This window comes from Vidua macroura, chromosome 14 (assembly GCF_024509145.1).
Source record: "Vidua macroura isolate BioBank_ID:100142 chromosome 14, ASM2450914v1, whole genome shotgun sequence".
NCBI classification, from domain to species: Eukaryota; Metazoa; Chordata; class Aves; order Passeriformes; family Viduidae; genus Vidua; species Vidua macroura.
In genome coordinates, this window is record NC_071584.1 from 5844843 (window position 1) to 5871116 (window position 26274).

The window sequence follows — 26274 nt, forward strand, 5'->3', positions numbered from 1 at the left end:
CCTTGCCAATTAAGAAACCCATGAGCCCTTTGGGGGCCAGAGCCAGGTTCCTGGCCCATGATCATGGAATAGTTTGGGTTAGAATGACAAAGAAAGCAGCAGGGCCAAGATCTGCCCATAAAAAATGTTTATTCCTTAAAAATACAGCATTCATCTGCAGGGACACAACTATTCAGAACATTTTTTTAAAAGGGTTTTTATCTGCTCCCAGTGTAGCAAGTGCTCAGTGTTGGGAGCAGGGAGAGCAACAGCCCATGTGGGAACAGTCTGGTCCCAAGGGAAGGTCTCTGTCACCCATCCCTGGATGTCACCTCAGCAGCCTATCTGCAGGATGGATTTCTCCTGGGAGAAACCTCAGCCCCTCTGGAAAGGCCCTGGGAGAGGGGAAGCAGCAGGACCCTGGGGTGCTCTAGCCCTGACTCGCTTTCACAGTACCAGCCATTGCCCCACAGGTCCTGGCTCCTCTCCCTTCTGCTGCCCCATGGAACAATCTGCCTGGTCTCTCCAACAGCCCCCTCAGACCCCCAGGAAGTGGCTCTGGCTGCCCATGGTGCCCTGGCCCCATCCCAGCTCCCACCCTGCAGCCAACAGAGGCTGGGACCCCCCCAAGTCCTTGTGCTGAGGGAGCTGCCACGCTGGGGAGCCCAGCCCCATCCCCGCTGATTCCACGCCTTCCCTGACTCCGGGGTGCTCCAGCCACAGCTGCTCACAGGGCTCTGCAACTCTCCTGATTCCTGAAGTTTCTTCCTTGATTTTCCCAAGGAGAGCTCTCACTGAGTACAGGCCACCCTGCCCTCTCTCCACCTGGCTGACCCCAAGGGACAGGTGGCACAGGTGCCACATTCCCACCTAGCACAGCAGGGGTGTCTCCTCTGTGACCACCCCGGCCCCCAGTGCCTTGGGAGAACTGGTGCCAGGCTCTGCCAGTGGGAACAACGAGGATGGTTCATCGGGGCTGGAGGATGAAATCCAAGGAATGAAAGAGCAGGAAGAAATCTAAGGGATCTGGAGAGACCTCAGGGCCTTGGGGTGAGTGGGAAAGGGAGCAGGAGTACAGGGAGTGCTCTCCTCTGTCCTTCCCATTGCAGGGAATGGTGAAGGGAGAAACAGAGCCAGCAGGTCAATAGTTGGCTTCAAGCCTGGTGTCCCCAGTGGAATTTTGGGGTTTTGGATGAGGAATTGGTTCACATAACACTGGGTGTCTGTGCCAGGTACACAGAACACACCAGAAATGTCCCTGTACTCACCTGGGCACCAACTTGGCCATGGCACAGGGTGGAGAAGCACCTGGCAGGATGACACCAGGGTTGGGGATGTGTCACACATGCGGGAAATGCCTGAGAACAGGAATTTAGGAATTGGGCTTCTCCCTAAAGATCAGGTGGGATCAACAGCCCAAGTGAAGGGCACCAACACCTGGGGCATGGGGAACAAGCAGGAGGGGCTGGAACTGTGCCAGCTGCTGTGCTGGGAGCACGCTGGGATGTCCAGCAGAACAGGAATACTGCATGGGGTGGCTGAGAGCTCTGCAGGTGACACCAGGCTGGGAACGTGGGGCTGCTGCGGGCAAGAGGATCCAGAGGCTCCAGGCAGGCTGAGATGGGCTGAGCTGTGCTACCCTGCACCTCTGCACAGCTGGGCAAGAGCATGGCATGCACTGGGAACATGAAGAACAGGGCTGGGAAGGATCAGGAGCAGAAGAGTCTGTGCTGCTTGAGCTTGGTCTCCACAGCAAAGTAGGTGGAGGAACTGGGTGGTAAAAATCACCAAAAGCCAGGCTGATGTAGCTCTGCTCCACCCACATCCCCAGAAAATTAAACACCCTTCCCATGTAAAAGATTCCATACAGATTGACCCAGAGCAGGAGTGGCACTGCCAGCATCCCCCTCCGCCCCCACCTCAGCTTAACTGCTAACAGAGAAAACAGCAAAAAAAGAAACAATTCCTGAGCAATCTAAATCTTCTGTTTAAATATACCTTGGTTTTTACCCATAGAAATATCTAAAAAATGCCTTTTTTTCCCTTTTGGTCATCTAGAAATCAGAAGATGCCCCTTTGTTGTTGCCTCAGGACAGTCTGTGGCTGCTCCTAGCAGAAGGAAGGTTGAAGAGGAGGAATTTGGGCACACAAGCACATACAACATTGGCAGAACACAGAGTCAACACGCTGTGCTTCAAAGGGTCAGGCAGGAGCTTTTTTCCCCAAATATATTGAACAGCACTTGCCCATTAACAAATAACTGATCAAAGCAGCTGCAGAACTTGGAGGTTCTTCCCGTGCTGCTCTGGACTTGGTTTCACTTTTATACTTTGTACCCCGAGGCCGTGGTGTGAGGGAATAATCAGGAACAGAGGGAGGAGCATCCCAGCTTTTCTCAGCATCCATATCCCACTGTTTCCAGCGTTAAGTCAAAGCTCAAGTCATTTTCAAGCCATCAAAGCCACAAAACTTCCACCTCTTCTCCAGGCTGGCCCCAACCCCGCTCAGCTCCTGCCGGAACGTGTTCTGCAGTCGTGTCATGAGAACTTCCACCTCCGCCGTGCAGATCTGGGGGGACACAAAGAAAACAGGACTGAAAGGGAAGATGGAAGCCCTGATGGCTGCTGATAATTCAAACTCAAACAGGTACACAGCTGAAGTTCATCCAGGCTTTCCCTGAACTCCTGGAGATAATGCTGGGACACGAGGAGCTGTGACAAGAGCTAAGACAGGGGTTGCACCACTGCGCAGAAGGAACCTCAGGTGAGCCCAAGGTCCTGCCAAGCCACACTCAGGGCTACAGGCAACTTCTGAAGGGCTCTTCCATGGCTCCAAACCATCTTGGATCTTAATTTTTGTGCTCTCTGCTGATCTTCTTGGTGAGAATGACGGACAGGGAACAGAGGAAAGATATTCCCCTTCCTTTTCTGTTGGCAGCTTCAATAAACCAGGTTGTACTTCCAAGTACTCCCCCTCCTCCTGCCTCACACCTCAGGCCCAAAGATCTGCTCAGGGTTAAAATTAACATCCCAACCTAATCTGAGCTCCTACAAGAGTCAAGGAGGAGACAGAAGAGCTCAGAAGGAACACAAAGGACAATGGGAACAGCCCTAAAGTGTGAGTGAACACGAGGAGACTGATGCCATAGTACAGGTTAAAGGGTGGGTTCTTCACAGGGGTTCTCACAAGCAGAAGCTCCCAGGAGCCCTTCTCTGCACTGTGGGTACCGAAGAGGAAGTTCCAGAAGGCAGCTGAGTGCTATGATGACAGTTTTATAGGAGCTCCAAACCAAAATAAAGGCAGCTGGCGGCCCCACAGACAAATTCCAAGCTAGAATGAGGAGATAAAATTATTAACTCTGTCTTTATAAGGCTGGAGTGAGCAAGGCCAGGGAGCCATGTTTTCTTAGGAAAGGGTAAATTAAACATTCATTTATATACACAAGCAGCTAGATAAGTTCCAATCCCAAGACAGGATTCTTATGCCTGTGGGGCCTCCTGTCCCTGGGGCTCTTTAAGGAAGACAGCTGGAGACCAGGATAGAGGAGAATGAGATGTAATTCCTTCCCACATCCAGAAGCCTTTGCACAGTTTCTCCCATTTACTCTGAAAAGGAGCACAAAGCCAGCGGGACATGGGAGTGCTTGGGAATGTAGTTAGTGGTGAACCCCAAAGCTGGGCTGCTTTGGGCAACATGGGATAGTGGCAAGTGTCCCTGCCCATGGCAGGGGGTGGAACTGGATGGGCTTTGAGGTCCCTCCCAACACAAACCATCTTGTCATCCAAAAATTCACCCCGTCCCTCATCCTCTTCCAGCAGATTTCTGCAGGGAGTGAAGCCCAGGCCTCACTGCCTGGCCAGCCCACCCCACACTGTCCAGCCTGGCCCACACCCACCTTGCTGTCCAGGCGCTGCAGGTAGGAGCAGATGTACTCAATGCTGGCTCCAAACGGATGCACGTGGAGAAACGTTGAAATTATTCCTGGGGAAAGGAACACCACAAAGGTCATGGTTACAAGACAAAAGCCAGCTGGGAACACCAGCCCTGTGCCCCTGCAGGCAGCCAGGGGTCACAAGGTCACACCCTGACCCCAGCAAAGCTCGAGGTTTTCCTCAGTTCCAGGACTCCCACCTCCCTTGGGATAACCAAAGGAGCCAGAGGTGGGCAGGAGGAGTGCAAGGTCACCTTGAAGCAGGTCCTCCCATTTCAGGTCTCCAGAATCACCACTGAGCAAGCAGAACTCACCAACTAAGAGAACTTCTCGTTCAGATTTCACAGGACTGTTGCTCAAGGTCTTCTCCACTGGACATTCTTTTTCCTGGCTGCAGGCACAAACTCTGGACATACTGCTCTCCTGCAAAACAAACCCACAGGGCACGTCCCAGACAAGCTGGCACACCAGGGACTGGCTTGGGCGGGCTCCACAGAGCATGCAGGGGTGTTCTCCAGGTTTTCTGAGTCACTGCATCCATCACTGCTGTATCTGAAATTTATTTTCAAAAATACTCCAGGCAAAGCACAGCTATGTCCATGGTGCTGGGTGTCATCCACCAAGTGAGATGAAAAGGTCACAAAGTTCAGCAGATGCCACCACACACTCTGCATCAGCCCTGCTCCCTGACATGACATCTGCTCCAGAAGGGCCTTGCTTTAAACAAAAAAATACAAACCAGATCATGGCCTTGCCATGACTGATTAAGCTGCAGAGGTTTATTTTTCAAATGCCCACACTGACACAAATGGGATTAATCAAATGCCATGGGGCTGCACAGGGCTTAGGATCAGACTGTCCCTGACTTGAGTTTGTGGTACTGAATTAAAACAGAACTGGATATAATTTATTATCCCTGACATAAACACAACAATGCAAGGACGGTGGCTGCACTAAAAGCAGACCTTGCTTTTATTCCCTAGTTTTATGCGGAATTCCAGTGGCCTGAGAGCTGTGGACAGCTGTAATTTGGAACAGCTTCCAGTGACCAGTGAGATGGGCTGGAGGGAGGCCAGTGACCAAGATAGAACTGAATGGTCCCCTGGGTTTGTTCAAATTCTTACACCAGTGCAGTTCTCAGCTCACAGGGCCAAGGCTGTGTCCGAATGGCCTGAGCTTCCACATTTGCTTCCAGAGGAGAAAGAGCAGCTCTGCCTTGTGGAAGCTGATCCAGGGACTGCAGCCCAGCAGCTACACTGCAAACCCACAGCCTGCCTTCTCCTGACGATCACAATCATGGGATGGGTTGGGCTGGAAGGGACCTTAAAGCCCACCCCATTCCATCCCCTGCCACAGGCAGGGACACCTTCCACTATCCCAGAGCACCTGGACTTACATTCCCTTGGCAGTCAGCTGCATCTCCCTCCTTGTCCTCTTCGTCTGCCATGCTCTGCTATATATGGGCAAAGGAAGGAAAGATTACTGATGATAATCTGTTATTTTTGTTTTGAAGATCCTGCTCTGATGATTACTGGAATACACAAAACATTTTTAGTTAGTAGAAGGGCATTATCATCCCTAGCTCCTGGCACAAAGAAGCGGGACTTAAGATGGAGAATGAGATAAACCCAGTATCAGGCTCTGTGGGCCAAGAGGGAACTGCTGCCTCATGCTTCTTTTGTAATTATGCCTGTGCTATAGCTGAAAGGACCCAGCAAGTGTAGAGTTAGATCCACAATCAAAACAGAGGGGATCAAACCTTAGAAGCAGCACTATGGACTTCTGTTTGGAATTCTGCATGGATTTTTGTTTGGAATAAACACAGCAAGAATAAAAATATTAAAACACTCATAAAAAATTCCAGTTCCAAATTGTTTTATGGAGGGCAGATCAAAATGTGCTCCTAAACCACAGTTGTAAATATCAGTATCTGATAACTGAGACCTTTTTTCTTATCTTTTAAAAGATCACACTGCAGAAAACCCCGTTCCAACTGTGATACCACTGTACACTGTCCAGTGACAGTCCAATTTTATTTATACATTTGCTGAGATTGTCTCACAGGTACATGAAGCAACTGCAGGTCCATTCCTGACAGACATCCTGCAATTTGACAGGTAATTTTCCCTCATTTTCCAAAGACAACTGCTCAAAAACAGGGCTGGACATTCTCAGCAGGAGTGCAGAAGGACAGATGTCCTTCACCACAAAACCCAAAGACTGCACAAGGAAGACCTGCATGGCACATACCTGCTCCTTCAGGTTTTCTAGTAATGTTTCTATTTTAAGTTTGTCTTCTTTCACTTTTTCCAACTCAGCTTCTCTCTTTTTGTACTCCTCTTGGATTTTCAAAAGATGCTGGAAGAGAAAAGATAAACTCTTAACCTGCCTTCCACCTTCTTAATCTGCCTTCCAATAACTGTTGTTCAAAGACCATAAAATTTAGAAGGGCTTTTCCATGAATACCAGACAGATCACATCCAGAACCATTATAAGATCAAGTATAAAAGAAGGATCCACCTTAGAAATGCCTTTGCCTATTAGCATAGAAAAAAGCACAGTTGTGTAAACATGGGGCAGTAATTCCATCCCCAATGGATGGGATTTCTCACTTCCTAACCCAGCTCATTATGGACAGACTTGGTACTTTGGAAGTCCCAGTAAAGAGCACACAAGGAATCCTTCAACTATGGATTGCTTCCGTGGGACTTATCAGCTCATACACAATCCCTGGTATCAATATTTGCTTGGGTTTTTTTTTTTTTTTTTAAGCAACACTGGACACAACAAAGTTGCTCCCCGCTGCCAGTTTGGATCCTGCTAAAATCCAGAGTGTTTTTCCAAGTGTTTCTGCCACCCATCCCAGCCTCTTTCCCCTGCAGCACGGCCCCAGCTATGGAAAATTCCAGGCCCACCTTCTGCATGCCCTGCAGAGCCTGCTGGAGGAGCTTCATCTGCTGCTCCTTGGTGGTGTCCTCATCCCTGGAGGCCTTGCCCTGCTCCTGCTTGAGCAGCTCCACCTCGTTGCGATAGGCGTCCAGCTGCCAGCGCAGGCTGTCGTTCTCCTCCTTCAGCGCCTCCACCTGCGACACCAGCGCTGGGGACAGCACAGCAATCAAACAGAGGACAGCAAGAAACCCCTGGATGCTCTCCCCACCCTGCACACGGGCTCAGCAGCTCGGGTTACAAACTCTGAGCACACAAAGGAATGGCTCCAGCTGTTTGGGATACCACAGGGCTGGAGCCCCTCTGCTCTGCAGTCAGGCTGGGAGGGCTGGGGCTATCCAGCCTGGAGAAGAGAAGGATCCAGGGAGACCTCAGAGCCCCTTCCAGGGCCTAAAGGGGCTCAAGAGAGCTGGAGAGGGACTTTGGTCAAAGGATTGAGTGGCAGGACAAGGGGAATGGCTTCCTACTGCCAGCAAGAAACCACTGAAGAGAAGCACATTCTGAGCTGTAAAAAGGGATTTTACCTGACTCCTCCGTTTCTTTAATCTCTGATGGATCTTCTATTTCTTCATCAGACATTTCCATCTCCTCCTCTCTCCGAATGCCCATCAGCTCATCATTGTGGATGTTACGGATCTCCTGGAGTTCAGAAGCAGAGAGGGTTTCAATGCAGATTTTGAGGAACAGGTTGGCTGGATGAAAAGTTTCTGAAATCTAGGTCTGCATAAAACAACTCCAGGACATGACTTAAAACTGGCACAGATTATTAGATCAAGGGCAATATCCAGCACAAGTCACTCTGTCAGAGCTACTGGAATTACGGACTCTTCCATCTCCCTTCTGCTCTTGTGATGAGGCAGCTCAGCCTTGCTGTGCAAACCATGAGGAACTGGAGTCAGCCCTAATTCTCTGAGCCAGAAGTCCCAACCTGAGCTGGGACAGAGCAAACCAAGCTACAGCTGCACCCCTACATGTACAGGGATCTCTTCAAGGTGACCCCAAAAGGCTGAGAGATCCTTTAGCCAGCATCTGATATCTACAAGGTAAGAGACATTTTAAATAACATCTAAAAATATACCATATACTAGCAGCATTTTTATAAATATACATGGATCTGCCAAAATCTGTACCAAGAAGCTGCATCTTGTGACTTCCATCTTCCTTTAAGAGCAGTCCCTAAGATGGGGGAGAGCAGCAGACTGCGCCTGGCAGCTGAAGTGCTCCTGAAAGAGGCCTCACCAGTGGTCTCACAGCCTCTTCCTACTGGGAGAACTTACCTTGGAACAAAAGACAGCTCCAACTGGAGAGAGAGCTCCCACCCCAGCCACAGCCAGCAATCAGAAGGCAGGGAAGAACGGGAGCACTGGGCTCAGAGTGAATCTGAATCAGATTGCACTTGGCTTCTCAGGTGCAAAAGAAACCTTGGCTCCTCTGTTAGCTGCTACAAAGGTTTGACTCTGTGGGATCTGGCAAGTCCCATAGGTACAGTCTCATGGGGAGATCACAGCTGGAAACTTCCCAGCCCAACGTGGGCATTTAGCGTTCCAGCATGGTGGAGGATCAACCATCTGCTTGGTACTAGCAGGGCCCTGGCTGGGCGTGATCCAGAGTCTTCCCAGGCTGCAGCTCTGCAGGAAGGTAGCCTGGACACCCCAATCCATAGGGATCACAGGCCTGGACACTTCCAGCCCACGGGGATCCCAGGCCTGCACGTCCCTGACCTGTGGTGATCATGGATCAGCAACCTCTCAGCTTTACTGAGATTCATTCTGGATGCTAAATAATCTCAAAGGTGAAAGACACCTCCTTGCTTTGCTGAGATAGACTTGCTTTCCAAGTTTGTAGTAAGGAACTCAATATCCCAGATAAATCTAGAACCACAGGAAGATTTACACTAGGGGTAAGGAATGACAGCCAAAGGGAGCGGGACAGGGTGGAGGAGAGGGATAAAACCTCATGAGACTCAACAAGGCCAAGTGCAAGGCCCTGCACCCCCAAGGTGGCAGCTGGCAGCACGGATCTCATCACAGCCCCCAGGACAAACATCTCCCCACCCATCACCTTCCAATGGACACCCTTTCTTTACCTTAGCTTCTTTATTTCTGACATTCTGCCTGTCTCCCTTATTTGATTTTATCAAATATTATTGGACTAAGAACTGTTCTTCCTCCTGCAGGAAGAGCAGGGGGAGTGTCAAGCTTTCTTCAATCAGCTCCTTTCTGATCACCATCTTTAAACCACACATTTCATCATGTCACTTCATGGGATAAATACACAAGCATGACAACATCCTCCCTCAAGCTTTCCAGGCTGTCCATCTGCAATTATTTTCACCCCAAGGTGGAATTATCACATAAAAATGTGATAAAAGATTCTGATGAAACTAAGAGTTCCTGGGTTTTTTTAACATCTCTCTAGAAATCCTTCTCACTTCAATATTAAAACCAACAGAAAAATCAGCATTTATTATCATTATTGTGACTACTGTTGTGCACAACTTCCATCAGCAGACAGGTCTTGATGTATTGCTACTGGTGACACAAATACCAAGAGAAAATGTATTACCTGTACCACAAGAGCCTCCCGAGTGATTCCCACCTCACACTGTGAAGGAAGGTGTTATCCATGCGAGCATCGCGCAAACTGAACATCAACATCCTGACAAGCAAGAAACCGTGCTGGAGGATCTAACACAAGAAAAGATTACCAACCTCTGCTTGTTTGCACCACACGCTGATGTTCTTACGCTGAGCTTTCGTGAAATGGTCCCAAGCCTTTTGTTTGGAGGCAGAATGGTACACGGCCACTATCTGCTCGACTGGAGTGGCAAATCAGCAGCAAATCGGGCCCGAATAGCATCCAGAGAGGGCGAACAAGAGGAGTAAAGGAGTAAAAAAGTGGAATCAGGCAGGTGGTTTGGCTCCCCTTTTCTTATAACACTGCTCTGTGCTGACGCTACACTCAGGGAGGGGGCTCGGTGCCTGGAAAGAGCCTTGTGGGCTTCACCAGGCCAGTGCCAAACGCTCACAGAGCGATGACCAACTGGGGCATGGGCTCTGCTCTCAGCTGGGAAAAAAGCAGGACATGTGGAAAAAAAGGCGGCACAGGTGCTGAAAAATATCCAAGTGTGCTGTGTGAGGCTGGCTGGGAGTGTAAGTTCAGAGGGGCAGGACTCACCTCTGAAATGGGGTGATGAGCTACAACCACGAGTTGGCCTTTAGACAGTGCCACAGCCTGTGTGAGCTACAGGACCAGGACCAAAGCAAAGGCACCAGCCATCAGCTATGCTTGGTCCTGGGATTTATTCCTCCTGCTTCTCTAGAAAATTTAGAGGATTTGGAATACACAAAGTGTTTCTCCTTGCCTGAGAGCTCACCCACAGCACAAAGCATATCCACTTGATTTTTTCTACGCTTGTGATGCAGTACCCATAATTCTCACAAAATAAAAACACTGCTCCCTGCTCCTTAGAGTAACCTAAGAGTAGCTGAGATATCAGTCTTGGTTTTAGAGAATGGAGTTACTGGTCTCTATTACTACTTACTCTGCAGTGCTCACTGTATGTCCCTCTGGACCGTGTGCCCATAGTTTTTACCATTAACAGAATTTAATAGAAAATAATTTTAAAAAATCAAGTAAGCTCTAAAATTACTAGATACAAAACCAAAAGTTAAGAATATTCAAAAGCTAGGCAAGGGGCTCAAAGAGAATTAGTACAATTGTGGAGAAGGTCCTTCTAAAAAAGTAAAAATATTCAGATTTACTAAAGCAAGGATGTGTAACAGGCAATGAATGGTCTGAGGAACTATTACAAATCACATCCTGGAATGAATACAGTCCATGCCTCTTCCTTGATTTCCTGGTTTTATTAAGTACTGGGACTTGAAAGACCCAGGGTGTGCAACAGGGTGTTGGAAGCACTCTGCTGCTCCTACCTTTTGCGAACAAATCCTGCACACTTCGCTGAGGCACCAGATTCCCAGGAACTTACCTTGTCTGTGCACAGGAGGGGTTGAAAAGATGACAGAACTAGTAACAGATGATAATTAAGAGGAAACAAATTCAGAATTCATTCTCTCCTCCCCCCAGATGTGGACTCTTACTCCAGTAAAAAGTACCACAAGGGATTTTTGCCAGGTTCGTGCCAAGTGATTCCAAATCAGCTGGACCTGCACTAAAGCAATTGCTACTTCTTTTCCCAGAGCCTTTTTAGTGGGGCCTCTCCAGACTCTGGAGTCTTCCCTATACCAGACAACCAACATCCAGTGTGGAGACACTACTCACACTGCACCAGGATCCCTGAGAGAGCCAGTTTGAACTTCTCTTTAGCTTCTTCCATCTCCTTCTCGTGAGCCACCTTCTCGTTGACGAGCCTGCGTATGTGGCTGTTGGCTGACTGGATCATGGAGTAGAAGTTGTTGGCAGTTCTCCTGTTCACTTCCCCACGTTCTATCCAGGTCAGCAAGGTCTGGATGGCTTCCGAGAACTTGGTCTCATCTGCAGCAGGAAAGGACAACTTTACACCACAGCTCTGGGGTAGCCTGGCCAGATTTCAGGTCCTTTCCTCCGAGCTGAACTGCTCCTTCAAAGGTCAGCATCCTTCAGGTGAGTCATCACAACTCCTGGAAGCAGGGAAGGATCTGAACACGTGGCTGTACAAAGGAAGGCAAGTCCAGCACCAAGCTGATGGAGCAAATCACCTGCTGAGGTGCAGCAAGAGGAGGAACAAGCACTAGAAACTTACTGGAAAACTTCACGTCTACTGAGATGGACCCTTTTGTGAGAGGAAATGACCTCCAGCTCCAAAATCATCAGGTAACACATGAATCCCAGGCTTCCAAGAAGGTCTTACATTAGTCTTTTAACCTTAACCAAAATTATGTGGAAGAAACTCGTACTGAACAGTTTTGATTTGTACAAGTTTCCTGCACTCACTCGGTTTGTTCAGCCTTGGGAAAATAAGATTTAAGGGAGACCTCATCACTTTGTCCTGGAGAGGGCTATGAAGATGGAAACTCCTCTTTTACAAGGGAGTCATGTGGAAAGGATGAGGGGGAACGGATACTCCTGGGGACAACTTTTCACAATGGCAGCACTGCAAAAGTGCTGGACTCCCCAGTACCAGAGGCTTTCAAGACCTGGCCAGGCAGAGTGTCGGGCCATCTGGTCTAGACCATGCTTCTGCCAAGAAAGGTCAGGCCAGGTGAGCCTTCAGGTCTTCTCCATCCTGAGATTCTATGAATACGATTCAAGTGCAGGGTTTTTTTGACAAAAGAAGGAATATGGCGGCAGAGTGGCTGTGTGCCAACCCCTGGAGAAGACAGCTCTGCCTGCCCAGCCCCTCTCACCTTTGAGCTTCTCGGCCACCACGCTGCACTCGTGGTCGGAGTAGTGGACGACGGGGGGCGGGGAGGGCGGGCGGAAGCGCTCCTCAGCCAGGCGGCGCCGGTGCCGCTCCTCCCGCGCAAGCATGCGCTGCTTGCACTCCCACTCGTACAGGTCATCCCGTGCCTGCGCAAAGTCCACGTGCAGCCGGCCTGTGTCCTTCTTGTCCGTGCTGGAGCCCAGCCGGATGCGGTAGCCTGGCAGGAGGGAGAGTGGTCAGTAGGGCAGGGGACTTACCTGAGGCTCCTGTGGCAAAAGGAGCCCAGACAGTTCGGCTAACAGGGAAAAAAACCCCTCTACGGCAAGCCAACCAGCCAAGTAAACCCCCACTAAGGCAAGCCAACCAGCCAAATAAGTCCAGCCCACCAGTCAGCAAATTAGGAGCAACTGTCCATTTTTTTAGGCACTATCTACAGAATTAGCCAGACACTTATCCATGTAAGATGGAAATAGACTCTGCACCTCAGCCCAGTGTTTTGTAAACGTTTTCAGGTGACAAAGCATTGCTGCCTTTCCTCTCAAGAACTGTTTTCATATATTTAAGCAGAAATGCAATGGCAGCAGAAGGCAAACTGACAGAGAAATCTGCCCCAATTCTATTGTTCTGCCTATAACACACCACCACAGTTCTGTCCCAGAATTTTAACCTTCCCTCTGAGCCAAACACACCCACCAGACAGGTAAAGTGCCTTGTCCACCATGAACTCCTCAGCAAAGCGGATGTGGCAGAAATTCTTCTTGCTCTTGCGGATAGCTATGACCTCCCCACACTGCTCAAACACCTCCATGATGATCTGCTCCGTCCCGTTTTCCGGCAGGCCTCCAACAAACACTGTCTTGCACCCTGGGGGCCTCTCTCTCGTGGCCGGAGGAGGAAGATCTGAAGAGAAAAAGCAGAGCAGGTCAGGTTTTGGGTTGCCAGCACACATTCCTTCCACCTGCCCCTCTCTCCTGAGAGATGACCACAATTTCCTGGCTTCCTCCAAATAATGTCTGTGCCACACTCAGATTTATGGAGTGGATCCATAACACTGCTGAGGTTCTGGATAAAAATAAGCACATTCACCAGTATGTTTGCAAAAAGAAGATCTTGGGAGTCTGGAGCCCTCCAAATACTCTCCCGAGTGCAGGAGGTTCACTAAGCTGCTGTCAAAGAACACAAGCAGCACCCGGAGCTCCCAACTTCATCATGGAAGGTGCTACAAAATCACAGCTTAAAAAACTGCCCTAATGTAAATAACACACAAAAAACATACTCAAAGAATTCTCTGTGCTGCAACTGCACACACTCCAGATTTGTGTGTTTGAGCTACACCTCACACTGCAAATCAAACCATGAGGACTTCAAACACTCAGCAACTGGAATGGCTTCTTCCCCAGTCCTTATCAATCTAGCAGCTGAAAAGGCTATTTCTGGAAATGGCAAACAGTGACAAGAACAGGCTTTTCCTGTTGCTCTGTCACCCTCTTGCCAGCAGTGAGTCCCAGGAATGGCCCTTTTCTCTCACACACCTGGGGTTTATATAAACATAAACACAGGGACACCCTGTAGAGACAAAGCACAACAGACAGTTACGTGGGTTAGGTGGGAAGAGAGTGCAGCTCTTGCAGTGGATGATCTCCTTCACAGCTGGCATGTCCGGAGGGATGGGAGGTGGGACAATCCCCAGGCCTGGCATCATGGGGTTGATCGGAGGGATTCCAGTCATCATTCCAAGAGCAGGATCAAAATCTAAATGGGGCAGAGAATAAGGGAGTCAAGCATGGTGGGGTAGAGTCATACAGTGACTGTGAGCTCTGACAGCAAACGGGGAACACTCCCACACATGCCAGTGAAAATCAGGAACATGTCAACATCAAACTTTAGATTTGTGCCCTCAAAATAATGTTTTAAAACTATTTTATTGCTCATTGCCACAGTCAATTAACTTTTCTCTGTTAAAATAAATTACTTCCTTCTAACCTCTGTAGACACTGCCTCCCATCTAGTGTCCAACCCTTCCCAGAGAGGTTTGTCCAGAAAAAGACACCTGTGACATATGGGAACAGTGGAAAACCTGACTCAGTTTGGTTGTATTAAGTAGTTCAGCAGCACAGACAGTTGTGACACAGGCTTAAGGGCATCAGGAAGAATTTGTACATGGAAAAGGTTGTCAGGCATTGGAAGGAGTGGAGTCCTCATCCCTGGAGGTGTCCAAGGAATGACTGGATGTGGCACTCGGTGCTCTGGGCTGTTGACAAGGTGGGCATCAGTCACAGGTTGGACTCGATGATCCTGGAGGCCTTTTCCAATCTAAATGGTTCCGGGATTTAGGGCATGATCTCACCAAGCACACAAGTGGAACAATCCAGCAGCTAAGAACCTGCCATTTCCTCGGTATTTTGAAACACAGTCATGGCAAAAACATAGATATGAGGCCAATCCTCTGCCACCAACCAGCATTTTTAGAGGAAGGGACAAGAAACCTTCTTGTTCCAACTGTGAAACATGGGTGGAGGAGTACATGGGAATTGTATCCTTATCCATGGGATAGGCTTGTGCTGATTTTTCCTTTATGGAAGAATGTCAGCAGGAGAATGACACAGAAACACCATCTCTACAGCAAAGCCAAATGTGAAACAAGGCCTTGGGGACAGGAGAGAACTCTATTATTGCTGAGAGAGTTGGGGCTGTTCAAACTGGAGGAGAGAAGGCTGTGTTGTCTGCCAACACAGACATTCCCTCCCCAGGTGAGCAGGCATGTCTTATGGCAGGGAAAGCATCCTTCTTAGGAGCAGCAAAGCACTGGAACAGTCAGCTCCATTCAGGACTTTGATGTCCAGCATCCTCACTGCTGGGAAATCAGGCACAGCTCAGCTCTGTTCCTGCAGGAGCTCTTTCATCCAGTACAAGATGACTCAGCCATGCACACGTATTTCACACTACAAGGTGGTCGTTTCTGGGGCAGAATTCTCCATTAATTTCTGCCATATCAATTTTGCTACCCTGTTGCTTTCCTCTTCATCTTCCTCCCTTCCTTCCTTACCAGCCATTGCAGTTCAGTTTAGAGTAACATGTTCCTGGATATCACTGGTTTCCTGACTTCTGTGTGGCACCCTCCTCCTGTTCCACTGCAGGATATCTAGGGGTACCCCACAATAACTACTATTTGCATTAAAATGCATGTATTCTCATCTCCTCTCAATTCAGGTCTCTAAATAAATCACTTGCAGCATGAATGCATTTCAAACACAGCTCAGTGTGTACGTGGTGGGTGTCTACCCAGCCTCAGTGCAACAGGCTGCTCCCAAAGAGCTGTGACAGGCTCAGCTCACCAGGCAGCAGGGGCTGTCCTGTCATGCCCATGGGAGCCATGCCCAGGTTGTTCATGGCGGTGGCCCAGGCAGTCGGGTCGGACATTGGCAATCCCATCAGAATGGAGTCCAGGCTCAGATTTCTGCCACCATCTGTTGAGAGGAACATAAAAGTGATTAAGGGCTTGAGCAGATCTCAGCTCTGCCCAGTGAGGCTCTGCAGTGTCAGCACCCAAAACCAGAGCTAAACCCACTCTCAGGGAAGAGCCAGGAAAATAAAAAACAAGCAGTGCTGTGCCTCTGGAGCAGCTGGGATCTGGAAAACACCTTAAAGCACCTCAGTTATAGCTCATCCATTGCAATTAACAGCTCTAAGGGGCCTTGAAGGAACACTGATTAAAGATAAGGAGACACTGATTCCGCACAAGAGATTTAGGAACAAAGGACACATCCAGCAGGTATAAACTGTCAGACTGCACTGAACAGAAGGGAGCTGTCCCAGCAGGATTCTCCCACTGCCATTGGAAGTGCTCTGTCAGCTCATCAAAACCATCATTAAACTGTGCTGTAAAGTCCCCGATTCTCCTTCAAGGATTTTTAACTCTCCAGGGAAACAGATGCATTTCACCCTCTCTTTCTGCAGCAAGAGCTTTGCACATCACCTTCCTTCTGCCTCAGGTGCAGCCTCATCCTTCCCCTCTGCACCTGGAACCTCCCTAGGGAAGTTCCCAACTCATTCCCACAGACTGCTCTGTCCATGCTGTAACATCCCACCTCCATAGCACAAGCAGGTGCCACATTTCCCCAGTCACACTGGTGGGATTGCAGTTTTCAGCCACAATATAATATGCAAGGACATTATTCTGTGTTCCCTTTTTTCCCAATGCTCTGTGAGAAATCCTGAAGCTGGCATCTAGGAAGTTTTCCTTGCAAGACTCCTTGATCTGACATTACAATATCATACAGTTCTTTTAACACTTTGTTTTTATGACATTATCTTAAATGTGAATGTCTCCAGCCATTCAGCCCAAGGTGCCTTATCCGGCTTTTAATTAAGGTCATGATTTTAATCTTGAGATTCTGTTCAATTAGGAAAATATATCTATTTGGACAAGTATAGAGAATCACAGAAGAATTTGGGTTGGAAGGGACATGAAAGACCATCCCATTCCAACCCCTGCCACGGGCAGAGACACCTTCAACTACCCCAGAGCGCTCCAACCCTGTCCAACCTGGCCTTGGACACTGCCAGGGATGGAGCAGCCACAGCTGCCCTGTGCCAGGGCCTCCCCACCCCCACAGGGAACAATTCCCTCCCAATAACCCATCCATCCCTGCCCCCTGGCAGTGGGAAGCCATTCCCCACTGTTCTATCACTATGTACTCCTTGGGGAGATCCCACAGTCCAAACCTGGCCCCAGGCAGAGCGGTGGGGCTGCAGCAGCAGCAGCACACAGCTCCCCCTGCCCACCCTGCACAGCCACACCCCTGGATCCAGGCCACTCTTCACGGATCCCTTGAGTCCTGCCAGCAGTGGAGCAGCTAGCAGCAGTGGAGCAGCAGTGGAGCAGCTAGCAGCTCACCTGGGGGAATGCTGCTCCTCTTCCTCTTTCCTGGGCCACTTCCATCCTCAGCTGGGCTGTCCAACACCCGTGGGCCAGCGGCGCTGCCCAGCCCCAGGGACTCGGTGCTGGCAGGGTCAAAGGACAGGTGGTTTAAACCTGAAAGAGAAAAGCACACTTAGGGACTTGACTTAAACTGGTTTGTGATGCTTCTGGATCACTGCAGATAAAGAAATGCCCAGTTCTGGGCACAAGCAGCACGCCTGGTCTTGAAGGAATCCTGACTTCTGGTCCCAGCTCTGCCTGATCTGAATGTTACACAATAAAATATTACTCACTAGCACCAATTCCACCCACACAAACCAAACTGCCTGGGAGTGTAAGCAAGGGGTGCATCTTCCTGGGCTGAGCAGCATTTCAAGCCTAGAAACTCAAAGGACAGGATTTTTCCCAATTTCTTCAGTCCAGGAACACACTGTTAAGAGTTATTTAAGTTTCACCAGTTGATAATTCACCTGAAAACCAAGGCACAACTGAGAACATCTTCATATTGAGAAGATGCTGATGGAATTTTTGTTCAAAGAGTCTGCCTCACAACTGCTCCTGGTCGTGGCTGTGGAAGGGGCTCTGGGATGCACATCCTAAAAAGGGGAGCTCCAGACCCCACCCTGGCTGCACCTTCCTGTCAGGGAGCTGTGGAGAGCAAGGTCTCCCATGAGCCTCCTTTTCTCCAGGCTGAAGAGATGGGTCCAGAGCCCTGAACTGACCACTGAGTTCCTCACTCCACCTTCTGTCACAGTCAGCACTTGCAGGGATGCAAGGCCAAAGGAGTATTGAAATATCAAGTTTGATTTATCTTTGTCTCAGCAAATCCACGCTGAACAGCCAATACAGGAAAAAAAAGAAGAAAAATACAAAGAAATATTTTTGTGGACCCATATAAAGTGATAAAAATAAGCACATTTCTAAGGTGCTCTGTGTTGCCAGGGGAATCAGCAGAACTAGGAAAGCAGCAACAATGACAATTATCCCATCCCAGGGCACTGATGGGCCGAGGCATTTGTACCAAACCTTCCTCCAGACCCTCTGCAGCGTTGTGATTTCTGTTCCAGAGGATTCCACTTCCAAGAACTTAATAAACATGGCTGCTGGGTCTGGCTGTAAATAGCCAAGTGGGTACAGGGAGCCTGGAGGGCTCCTCTCCGAGCCACTGAAAGCTGAGAACACAAGAAGCAGCCAAAAAAACAAGGACTATTCAGCTGGCAACAACAATAGTCACGCCCGGCCACGCAGGATGCCTACAACGCTGTGTTAAAGATTCCAAAGTCAAAATATCATGGAGGTCATGAGGGCTCAGGAAAACAAATCTGAATGCAGCAGGTTAAAAATAGAGAGGTTGTGCACAGGGAAGACAGCAGGAGGAAGGAAAAGGAGCAGTTCTAAGCTCACATTGGTGTTATCCATGTGATAGTAAAGGCAAAATTGAACTTGAACAAGAGTTTTCCCGCATTTGGGAATAGGGAAGGATGGAGAGAAGCAGTGGGACAGCCAGACAGTGCTGTCACCAGCATGGACAGACACCCTGCTCTGGCTGAAGACAGTGCTGTGGAGACACCTGGCACTGACCAGCACCTGAATGCCAATGGACGCTGCTCCAGCCACTGCTTCCCAACCCACTGGGGAACACAGGTAGCCACTCACTCCAAGGATTTCCAGCCCTGGTTTGAGCGGGAATCTCAAATGTCCCAGCATGTACCCAGGGCCAGCTGACAGCCAGAAACAAAGCAGCCGTCAGCTGGAAGGCTCTGGGTGGAGGCACCCATTTGACATGGAGCAAGAGCCTTGTCCTCAGGGCTCCCCAAAACAGGACCAGCTACCATCCACCAGAACCTAACAAGAAACACTGAGCAGAAAACTCCTTGTGAAAGCTTTGCTCTCACTTCACCAGGATGGAGAAAAAGCAAATGTCCCAGAAAAGGGCAGTATGGAAAGTGCGTGATAGAAGCTGTTAGAAAGGAACCTTGCTTGCTGTTCTCTAGCAGCACAGTTTGCTCCAAGGATTAAAACAAGCCAGAGAGGAGATTCCCAACACACTCTGGAGTAAGAAACCCCTCATTATGTCAGATTTGCCACCCTACATGGGATAAATGCCATAGATGGAAGCCAACTTTCAGACCCACCTGCCTCTCTACTGTCATCTCAGCGAGCAGCCAAAGCTCCAGCCACACCCCACTGGGTACAGAGAAAGGGCTCACAAGAAAGCTGAAGCTGCAGAAAATCCTCTCTCCTGGGCTCTGAGCAGGATAAAAGCTGACAGGCTCAGCCAGTACAGCCAGGAGGCACAAACAGGAGCACTTCTCTGTCCTTTGTGCCAACCAGAACGAGGTGCCCTTGGCCGTTCCAAGATGCTCTGCTCAGGAGGGAAGGCACCGGCACAGGAGCAAACCACAGGGGTTTGCTCAGTTTTCCTGTAGTAAGCCAGCCTGGAAAGGCCAAAATAAGATTTCTGCATTTGCTGGGAAATGCTACACAGAAGGTAAGGGGAGAGGAGAAAATCTGGGTTTCCAGCAAGTGTCAGAACTGGTGTCAGCACTTCCAGAGCCATATGTGACACAGGTGTCAGTGTGCCCTTCATCTCCCTGTTCCTATCTCCAGGGATTTTCAGAAAAGCCCATTTTTAAGAGTGAGACATGAGGCACTGCCATAACACAGTGACTAAACATTTAAAAATAAAAGCTTGGGCTAGAAGATTCCTCAGCAGAAACACGGATCAGGGAAAGAAGGGGGGGATGAAAGATGAGCAGAAGGCGATGAGTAAGGCCTCTCCCACAGCACAGCAGGTCCTTGTGGGTGGTTTTCCCCTCTAGAAACAGGTGCTGAGCTGAGCCTGATGGGAGGCGTCCACAGTTTCCCACTGGCCTAAGCAGCACTGACAATGCACAGCCACTGTCCCACTGGGCTGGGATCAATCCAGCTCTGTGCTGGGGCTAAATATGGCTGCAGCTTCCACAGCACAGCTTCAGAAAGGGGCTAGGGAGAGAGGAAAGATCTCAATGTTCCAGGCATAAATCTAGGGAAGTATCCATCCTCACTGGGTCCCATGCCAGACCCGGGACAGGACTTGGTTTCCCAATCCTGCTAACAGAGCTGGGCCATTTGCCTTAATGACCAGGGGAAAAATAAACCCCCGAAAGTCCCTGAGGCAAACTGAAAAGCCTGTTTTAAGACCACTTCCATTACCAAGAGCTGGAAACACTGGAAATCACAACCAAAACACAGGATTGTGCAGCTCCTGTGCAACACTCCTGGGACCACTTACAAACAACACAGTGGCCACAGGGCTGCCACCTCGGGATTTGGGCAAAATGTTCCCTGCAGGGTTCAGGAACATTCAGTTAAGTGGTGGCATGAGCTCTGCCACAAGCCTGGCACTGCTCTGGAGCCGCAAGCTCCAACTGCAGCCTCACTCTGCCCAGGCACTGGAACAGGTTTCCTGCTATCCAACTAGTTAATAAACAGCAGGAACATAAACCTCTGCCCCAAAACTTAAATTACAACTATTACCAGGTACTCCAACATGTCACACACCTAAAAGCCTTTCAATGATACACTCAAAAAGCCTGTGCAGGCTGGTGCTTGTATGGTCATATTTTGGGGTGCCCTGGAACCCTCTCTGCTACGCTGGGTCACACTTTGGGGTGCCCCAGTTCCCTCTGAACCCCTCAGGTGACATTTTGGGGTCCCCTAGACTCCTCTGAAAACATATTAGGCTTCTCTTACTGAGCATCAGGGGAACTCCAGAAATCGGCTGACACAGGCTTTACTATAAATACGGATTTACTTTTGCCAGCATTGGCAAATTTAGGGAATAAGCAGTGCTCAGTGTGAGCAGGGTACCTGTGTTTTTGGGAATAAACTGGATTCTGGGATACACTGTGCCACTGATTACACAGTTCTGGTTTTAAACCCTCAAGAAATAAACTTGAGAAGACACCAAAGTACATCTGCAGCAATCAATTAGACCACAAGAGAAAAGAGACCAGCAGGGAAGGCAGAGGAGAGGGATACCAAAGCTTTGAAGTTACATTTTGATCCCAATAATTTCCTTTTGGAAAATAATTCCCAGGTTCAAAAACTACTTCTGGGTTTGTGCATGCTCCTCTACCATACTCCTGGCTCAATTATCACTGGTGGAGCTTCCTAAACATCAGTCTGAGCCAGGAGCTGGCCAGGCACACTGATGAGAGCAGCACAATTTTGACAGTGACTTCTGTTAACTCTAGATAATCCTGCAGGGCAGCAGGATTCGTGCAGGGAATCCCAGAACCTCCCCCCGGCCGTGTTACCTGCAAGCTGCACGAGGAACATGGCAAGATGCTCATCGTAAGGCAGGAGTTCAGACAGTTCTCCCACTGCTCCCAGCTTGGCTTTGTGTTTGAAAATCCAAGTGCCAGGCTGAGCTCCCTCACTCAGCTCCCAGCACAACAGGAAAGCTGGGACCCAGTGACAGCAGAACTGCCCTGGGGCAGGCAGGACAGCCCAGGCATGAGAGCCCAAGCTGGCCCAGAGCTGGCACCCAGCAGCTCCATGTGTCCCCGTCCATCTCCTGTGACTGACACCCATAGGCAGACTCCAGCATGCAGGAGACGGAGGTGCATGAGCAGGTGGAGAGGCAATTAACAGCCAGAGCATCTGAATTTGCGAGGGATTTCATCCATCACTGCTCTAAGCACTGGCACGAAGCTCAATAAACCCTGTTTGCATGCCCGAGATTAGTGGCCTTTGCACTGAAAGATTAATTCCTGGTAATCCTTGATGGTAAGAGGCACACTGCTCGCTTTCCTTGATTCTGGAAGCTTGTATTTGAAAGAAATATATTAATTTCAGGCAGCTAATTATTCTAGCAGGGCTCTATAAAACCAAGAGACACAAAGAGCCCCTTCCTCCTTTGTGCCTGAGAATGTAGCAGTCAGCAACCCCAGTCAGGGACACCAACCTGCAGAGTTTTCACAAAAATACAGCCACAGCAGCAAAAATAGGGGAGTTTGACCAAGTCCTGTATGAGCTGTGTTCTTCACTCGATGTTGTAACCCAAAACAAAGGGAAAAACTCCTTACCAGCACATGTGTACACGTATGTGTCACCAGCAGCGACCTAACACAGCCCTCGGTGCTTCTCAACAGTGAAACCTGCCATGCCCACCATGCCAAATCATTAAATAATCCATGGAATGTTTTCAGGATTCTCACAAGGCTCTGCCAAACCCCTCTCCCTCTGCACACACATCTAGGAATTCTAACCCTGGCATTTCCAGGGGGTGAGCTGCTCGTGCTCCAGGGGTGCAGAGCAGGCAGCTGAGTCCCATCCCCTTCTGTCCTTCCAGACTCCCTCAGCACCTCTGAACAACGCTCAACAGCTCCTGTTTTCAGAAATATCTTTCGGAAAAGCTAGAAGAAGAAAGCTGATGGGCAAAGGGATGCAGCACTAACAAGACAGAGCTACTGGGGAAGAAGGAAAAGAAAAGAGGAGGAAAAAAAGGGGAAGACACAAAGAAAACTCCAGTAAAGCCAGCAGTCAGGATAATCAGAAAATCCCAGTGCAGCTTGGATTGATGGCCAGAGAGCCTCATGGAAAGCCAGCGTCAACGTGAGGAACTGCTGGCTGAGAGTGGAGCAGCTGGACAGGATGGACATGCTGGAACTGAAATAATGTCAGCAGAAAAGTTGGGGATTAAGGGAGAAATCTCACACCATCTTTGGAAGGTATACAGAATACCTCAGTAGCAACACCTGATCTTTGCAATGGCTCGGTGACTGAACCTCATCCCTGCTATGAGCTCCAAACACATGACCTTCAACACAGAAACCTGATCTCAACCCAGCTCCTACACAGCTTTCAACAACTCAGCTCAAGGGCCTTTTTAATTAGATCCTCAAAATTCATCAAATAAACCTTGAAGAAACAGAGAATCCACCCCTTGGCTTCCAGCACAGGAGGAGTATGGCTGGATTAAGAAGGAACACGAGCTGGAGGGACAAACTCCTACCCCGGGTCACCTCCATGCTCTCCCATGGTCTCACAACTCTGCTGCAACTTTCTGCAGGAAAATATGGAGAAATACACTGGCTAATTAATGTAGAGACAGGGGAGGTAGGGATGGTGTAGACTAACGAGGAGCTTACCCAAGGATTAATGTTTGTGTAACAAATACGTGGCACTAAAGAACAAAAACATCTCCACGCAGCATGACCTGGATAGACATTACTGGGAACAGCACACAGCACCAAAATATGAGGAAAATAAGAGAGTAAGAAGCACGTAAACCAAAGAAGTTCAATACAAATGCTCAAGGAACCAAATAAATGCATGCATGTGCATATATGAGTTACAGTCCAGGGCTGTGGGAGAGCTGCAGCCCACGGCAGCTGTGGGCACCAGCACGAGCATCCCCAAAGCTCCCTGTGCTGCCCACGGACCATCTGCTGTGGCACCACACACCCAGCACAGCGTGAGGCTCGGGGGGGAGAGAGCACAGCCAGGTGCATCCCACCTCGGGGAAAGCTGCTGCTACCTTCGCTGCCCAACTCTTTTGTAAACTGCTCATGCTTGGAACATCAGAGTAATTTCTTTATATGCAACCAATTTCTCCTTGTGCCACTTTCACAGGATCATCAGGATTGAAAGAGACCTTCAAGATGATCCAGACCCACCACTGCCACTACAATAACCCTAAAACACACTCCCAAATGCCTCGTGAACACTTTCAGAGATGGCGCCTCCACCCTGAACAATTTATTCCAAGACTTGATGCTCTCGTAGGGAAACGACTGTTGCTAATTCCTAACCTGAAACTACCTTGGCACACCTTGAGGCCTCTTTCCTCTCACCTTGAGCAAACACGACAAGGTCCCGACCCCCCCGGCTGTCCCCTCCTGTCAGGGAGCTGTGCAGAGCCAAAAGGTCTCCCCTGAGGTCCGTCCTTGTCGCCAGGCTGAGCCCTTTTCCCAGCAGCTCCTGGTACTCCAAACCCTTCCGTGACAATCTCTGTCTTTTCTGATGTAATTTTAATGTCCTCTTTAAAGTGACTTTAACTACCACTGAACCGAAACAGTGGCCCAGACACTTCCCAGGTGGAAGAAACTTTCCCACACAGCCTCCCCCACCACTCGGACGGACCCGGAGCCCTGCGGGTGTCCCCGCCAGCCTTCCCGAAGTCCCGACGGCTCCCACGAGGTTGTTCGGGCCCTCCGCAAAACTCCCCGGCTGGCTCGGCCGGGCCGGAGGTGCGGAGGAGGCTGCTCCTGCGCGGCGAGCCCCGCTGCCGGTCGGACAGCGGCCCGGAGTGCAATGGAGACCGGGGCGGCCCCTCCGCACGCCCGGGCCCCGGCGGGGGAGCGCTCCGGCCCCGACCGCGGCTACCGCCCGCTGCGGGCCGGCCCCGGCCGCCGCTCGGCCTCTCCTGCCGGGGCGGGGCGAGGAGAGGCCAGGCCAGGCCAGGCCGGGGCCGCTCCCGGCAGTCAGGGTCCCGGTTCCCAGTTCCCCGCTGCCCGCGGTCAGGGTCCCCGCGCCCCGCACTCACCGCCCCGGCCCGGCCCGGCCCGGCCGCTCCCTCACGCGCCGCCACTTCCGCCGCACGCCCCGGCCCGCCCCCGCCGCGCGCGCTCATTGGCGGGGCGGGCGCTGCGCGCGCACCGTGACGGGCACGTGACGGCGTCCGGCGGGGCGGGAGCGTGTGGGGCGGGGCCGACCACACCCCCCGGGACCGGGACCATCCCCCCGGGACCGGCCACACCCATCGGGACCGGGACCATCCTATCGGGACCGGCCACACCCATCGGGACCGGGACCATCCCACCGGGTGTGGCCACACCCCCGGGACCGGGACCATCCCACCGGGACCGGCCACACCCCCCCGGGACCGGAATTATCCCACCGGGACCGGCCACATCCCACCGGGGCTACCGACAACCCAGCCTGACCGGGACCAATCCCACCCGGACAGGGACCACCCCACCGGGATTGATAACATCCCACCGGGACCATCCCACCGAGGCCGGCCACACCCCCCCCGGGACCGGCCACACCGACCAGGACCATCCCACCGGGACAGGGAACATCCCAGCAGGAACAGCCCACCAGAAACACCTCACCGGCACACGGCCGGCCCCGCGGCCGCAGCTCTGCTGCTGTCGCCCTCCTTTCCACCCCGGTTCTGTGCTCGCCCCCCGCGCCACTGCTGCTCCCTGGCCTGGGGCAGAGCCGCCCCCGGTGCCGCCCCGAGCCCCCGGTAGCGGAGCAGAAACCAGCCGGGCAAAGGGCGTTTATTCAGCGCAGGGCAGCAGTGGGGCAACGCCCTCCATCCTTGCCAGTGTCGCAGTGGAGCAGGATGGCTCCATCCCGTTCCTCCATGGCCGCCCTGTGCACTAACGTCCAGCCGCTCCCGCGAGCAGCGCTCGGTGCCGCGGTCACCGCAGGCTGGAGTGGGACAGTGGCAGGGGCTCTCTGGGATAAGGGATGGGAGCAGGCCTGGCCTCACAAGGAATGGCTGCCACTCCGGGTTACCCCAGCAGGAGCTGCAGATGCATCCCGGCATGGAGCCCCGGCTGTACCAGCCCGTGAGCCCCCTCCAGCCCATGGCTTGCAGACGGAGGAGAGGGGTCAGTGCCACAGTGAAATGCCCAGAAAGGGACGCTCCACTGCAGGAGGAGTTCTGCCTCCAGCTGCACCTTGTCCCCCACCTGCACAGTGTCACAGAACCTCAGAATGGTTTGAATTAGAACTTAAAGCCCATCCCATTCCAACCCTCTGTCATTGGCGTCTTCCACTGTCCCAGGCTTCTCCAAGCCCCAACCTGGCCTGGGACACTTCCAGGGATCCAGGGGCAGCCACAGCTTCTCTGGGCACCCTGTGCCAGGGCCTCCCCACCCTCACTGAGAACAATTCCTTCTCAATACCCCATCCAAGCCTGCCATCTGACAGCAGGAAGTCATTCCCCCTTGTCCCATCACTTCAGACTTATTCAAAGTCCACATTCTCCATCTCTATTTTAGGCTCCCTTCTAGTGCTGGAGGTTTAAAGCCACTGCAGCATGTTCATGGCACCGAGGAGGCTGCCTGAGCCCTGATCCCACTTGGACAGGGCTCCTGCACAGTCAGGGTTCCTGCACAGCCCTGATCC

At 50.9% G+C, this 26274-nt stretch overlaps 1 protein-coding gene across 2 annotated transcripts; it reads right to left on the bottom strand.

Annotated features, from left to right (window-relative positions):
- Window positions 1–112: 112 nt before the first annotated feature.
- Window positions 113–24523, bottom strand: ENOX2 (ecto-NOX disulfide-thiol exchanger 2). 2 transcript variants are annotated; one of them, XM_053990566.1, is made up of 15 exons: window positions 24274–24523; window positions 17119–17256; window positions 15557–15688; window positions 13818–13973; window positions 12915–13121; window positions 12205–12438; window positions 11141–11353; window positions 9568–9674; window positions 7381–7495; window positions 6826–7007; window positions 6161–6268; window positions 5307–5363; window positions 4225–4333; window positions 3875–3960; window positions 113–2547 (listed from the first exon to the last, which is right to left on the bottom strand). In XM_053990566.1, exons 3-15 carry the CDS (start codon window positions 15651–15653, stop codon window positions 2416–2418), a joined length of 1803 nt encoding a protein of 600 aa, XP_053846541.1. In that variant the 5' UTR covers window positions 15654–15688; window positions 17119–17256; window positions 24274–24523; the 3' UTR covers window positions 113–2415. The 2 variants fall into 2 exon arrangements, with proteins under 2 accessions (XP_053846541.1, XP_053846540.1); XM_053990565.1 differs by lacking the exons at window positions 17119–17256; window positions 24274–24523 and having other exon boundaries at window positions 15557–15704.
- Between the last annotated feature and the right edge of the window lie 1751 nt (window positions 24524–26274).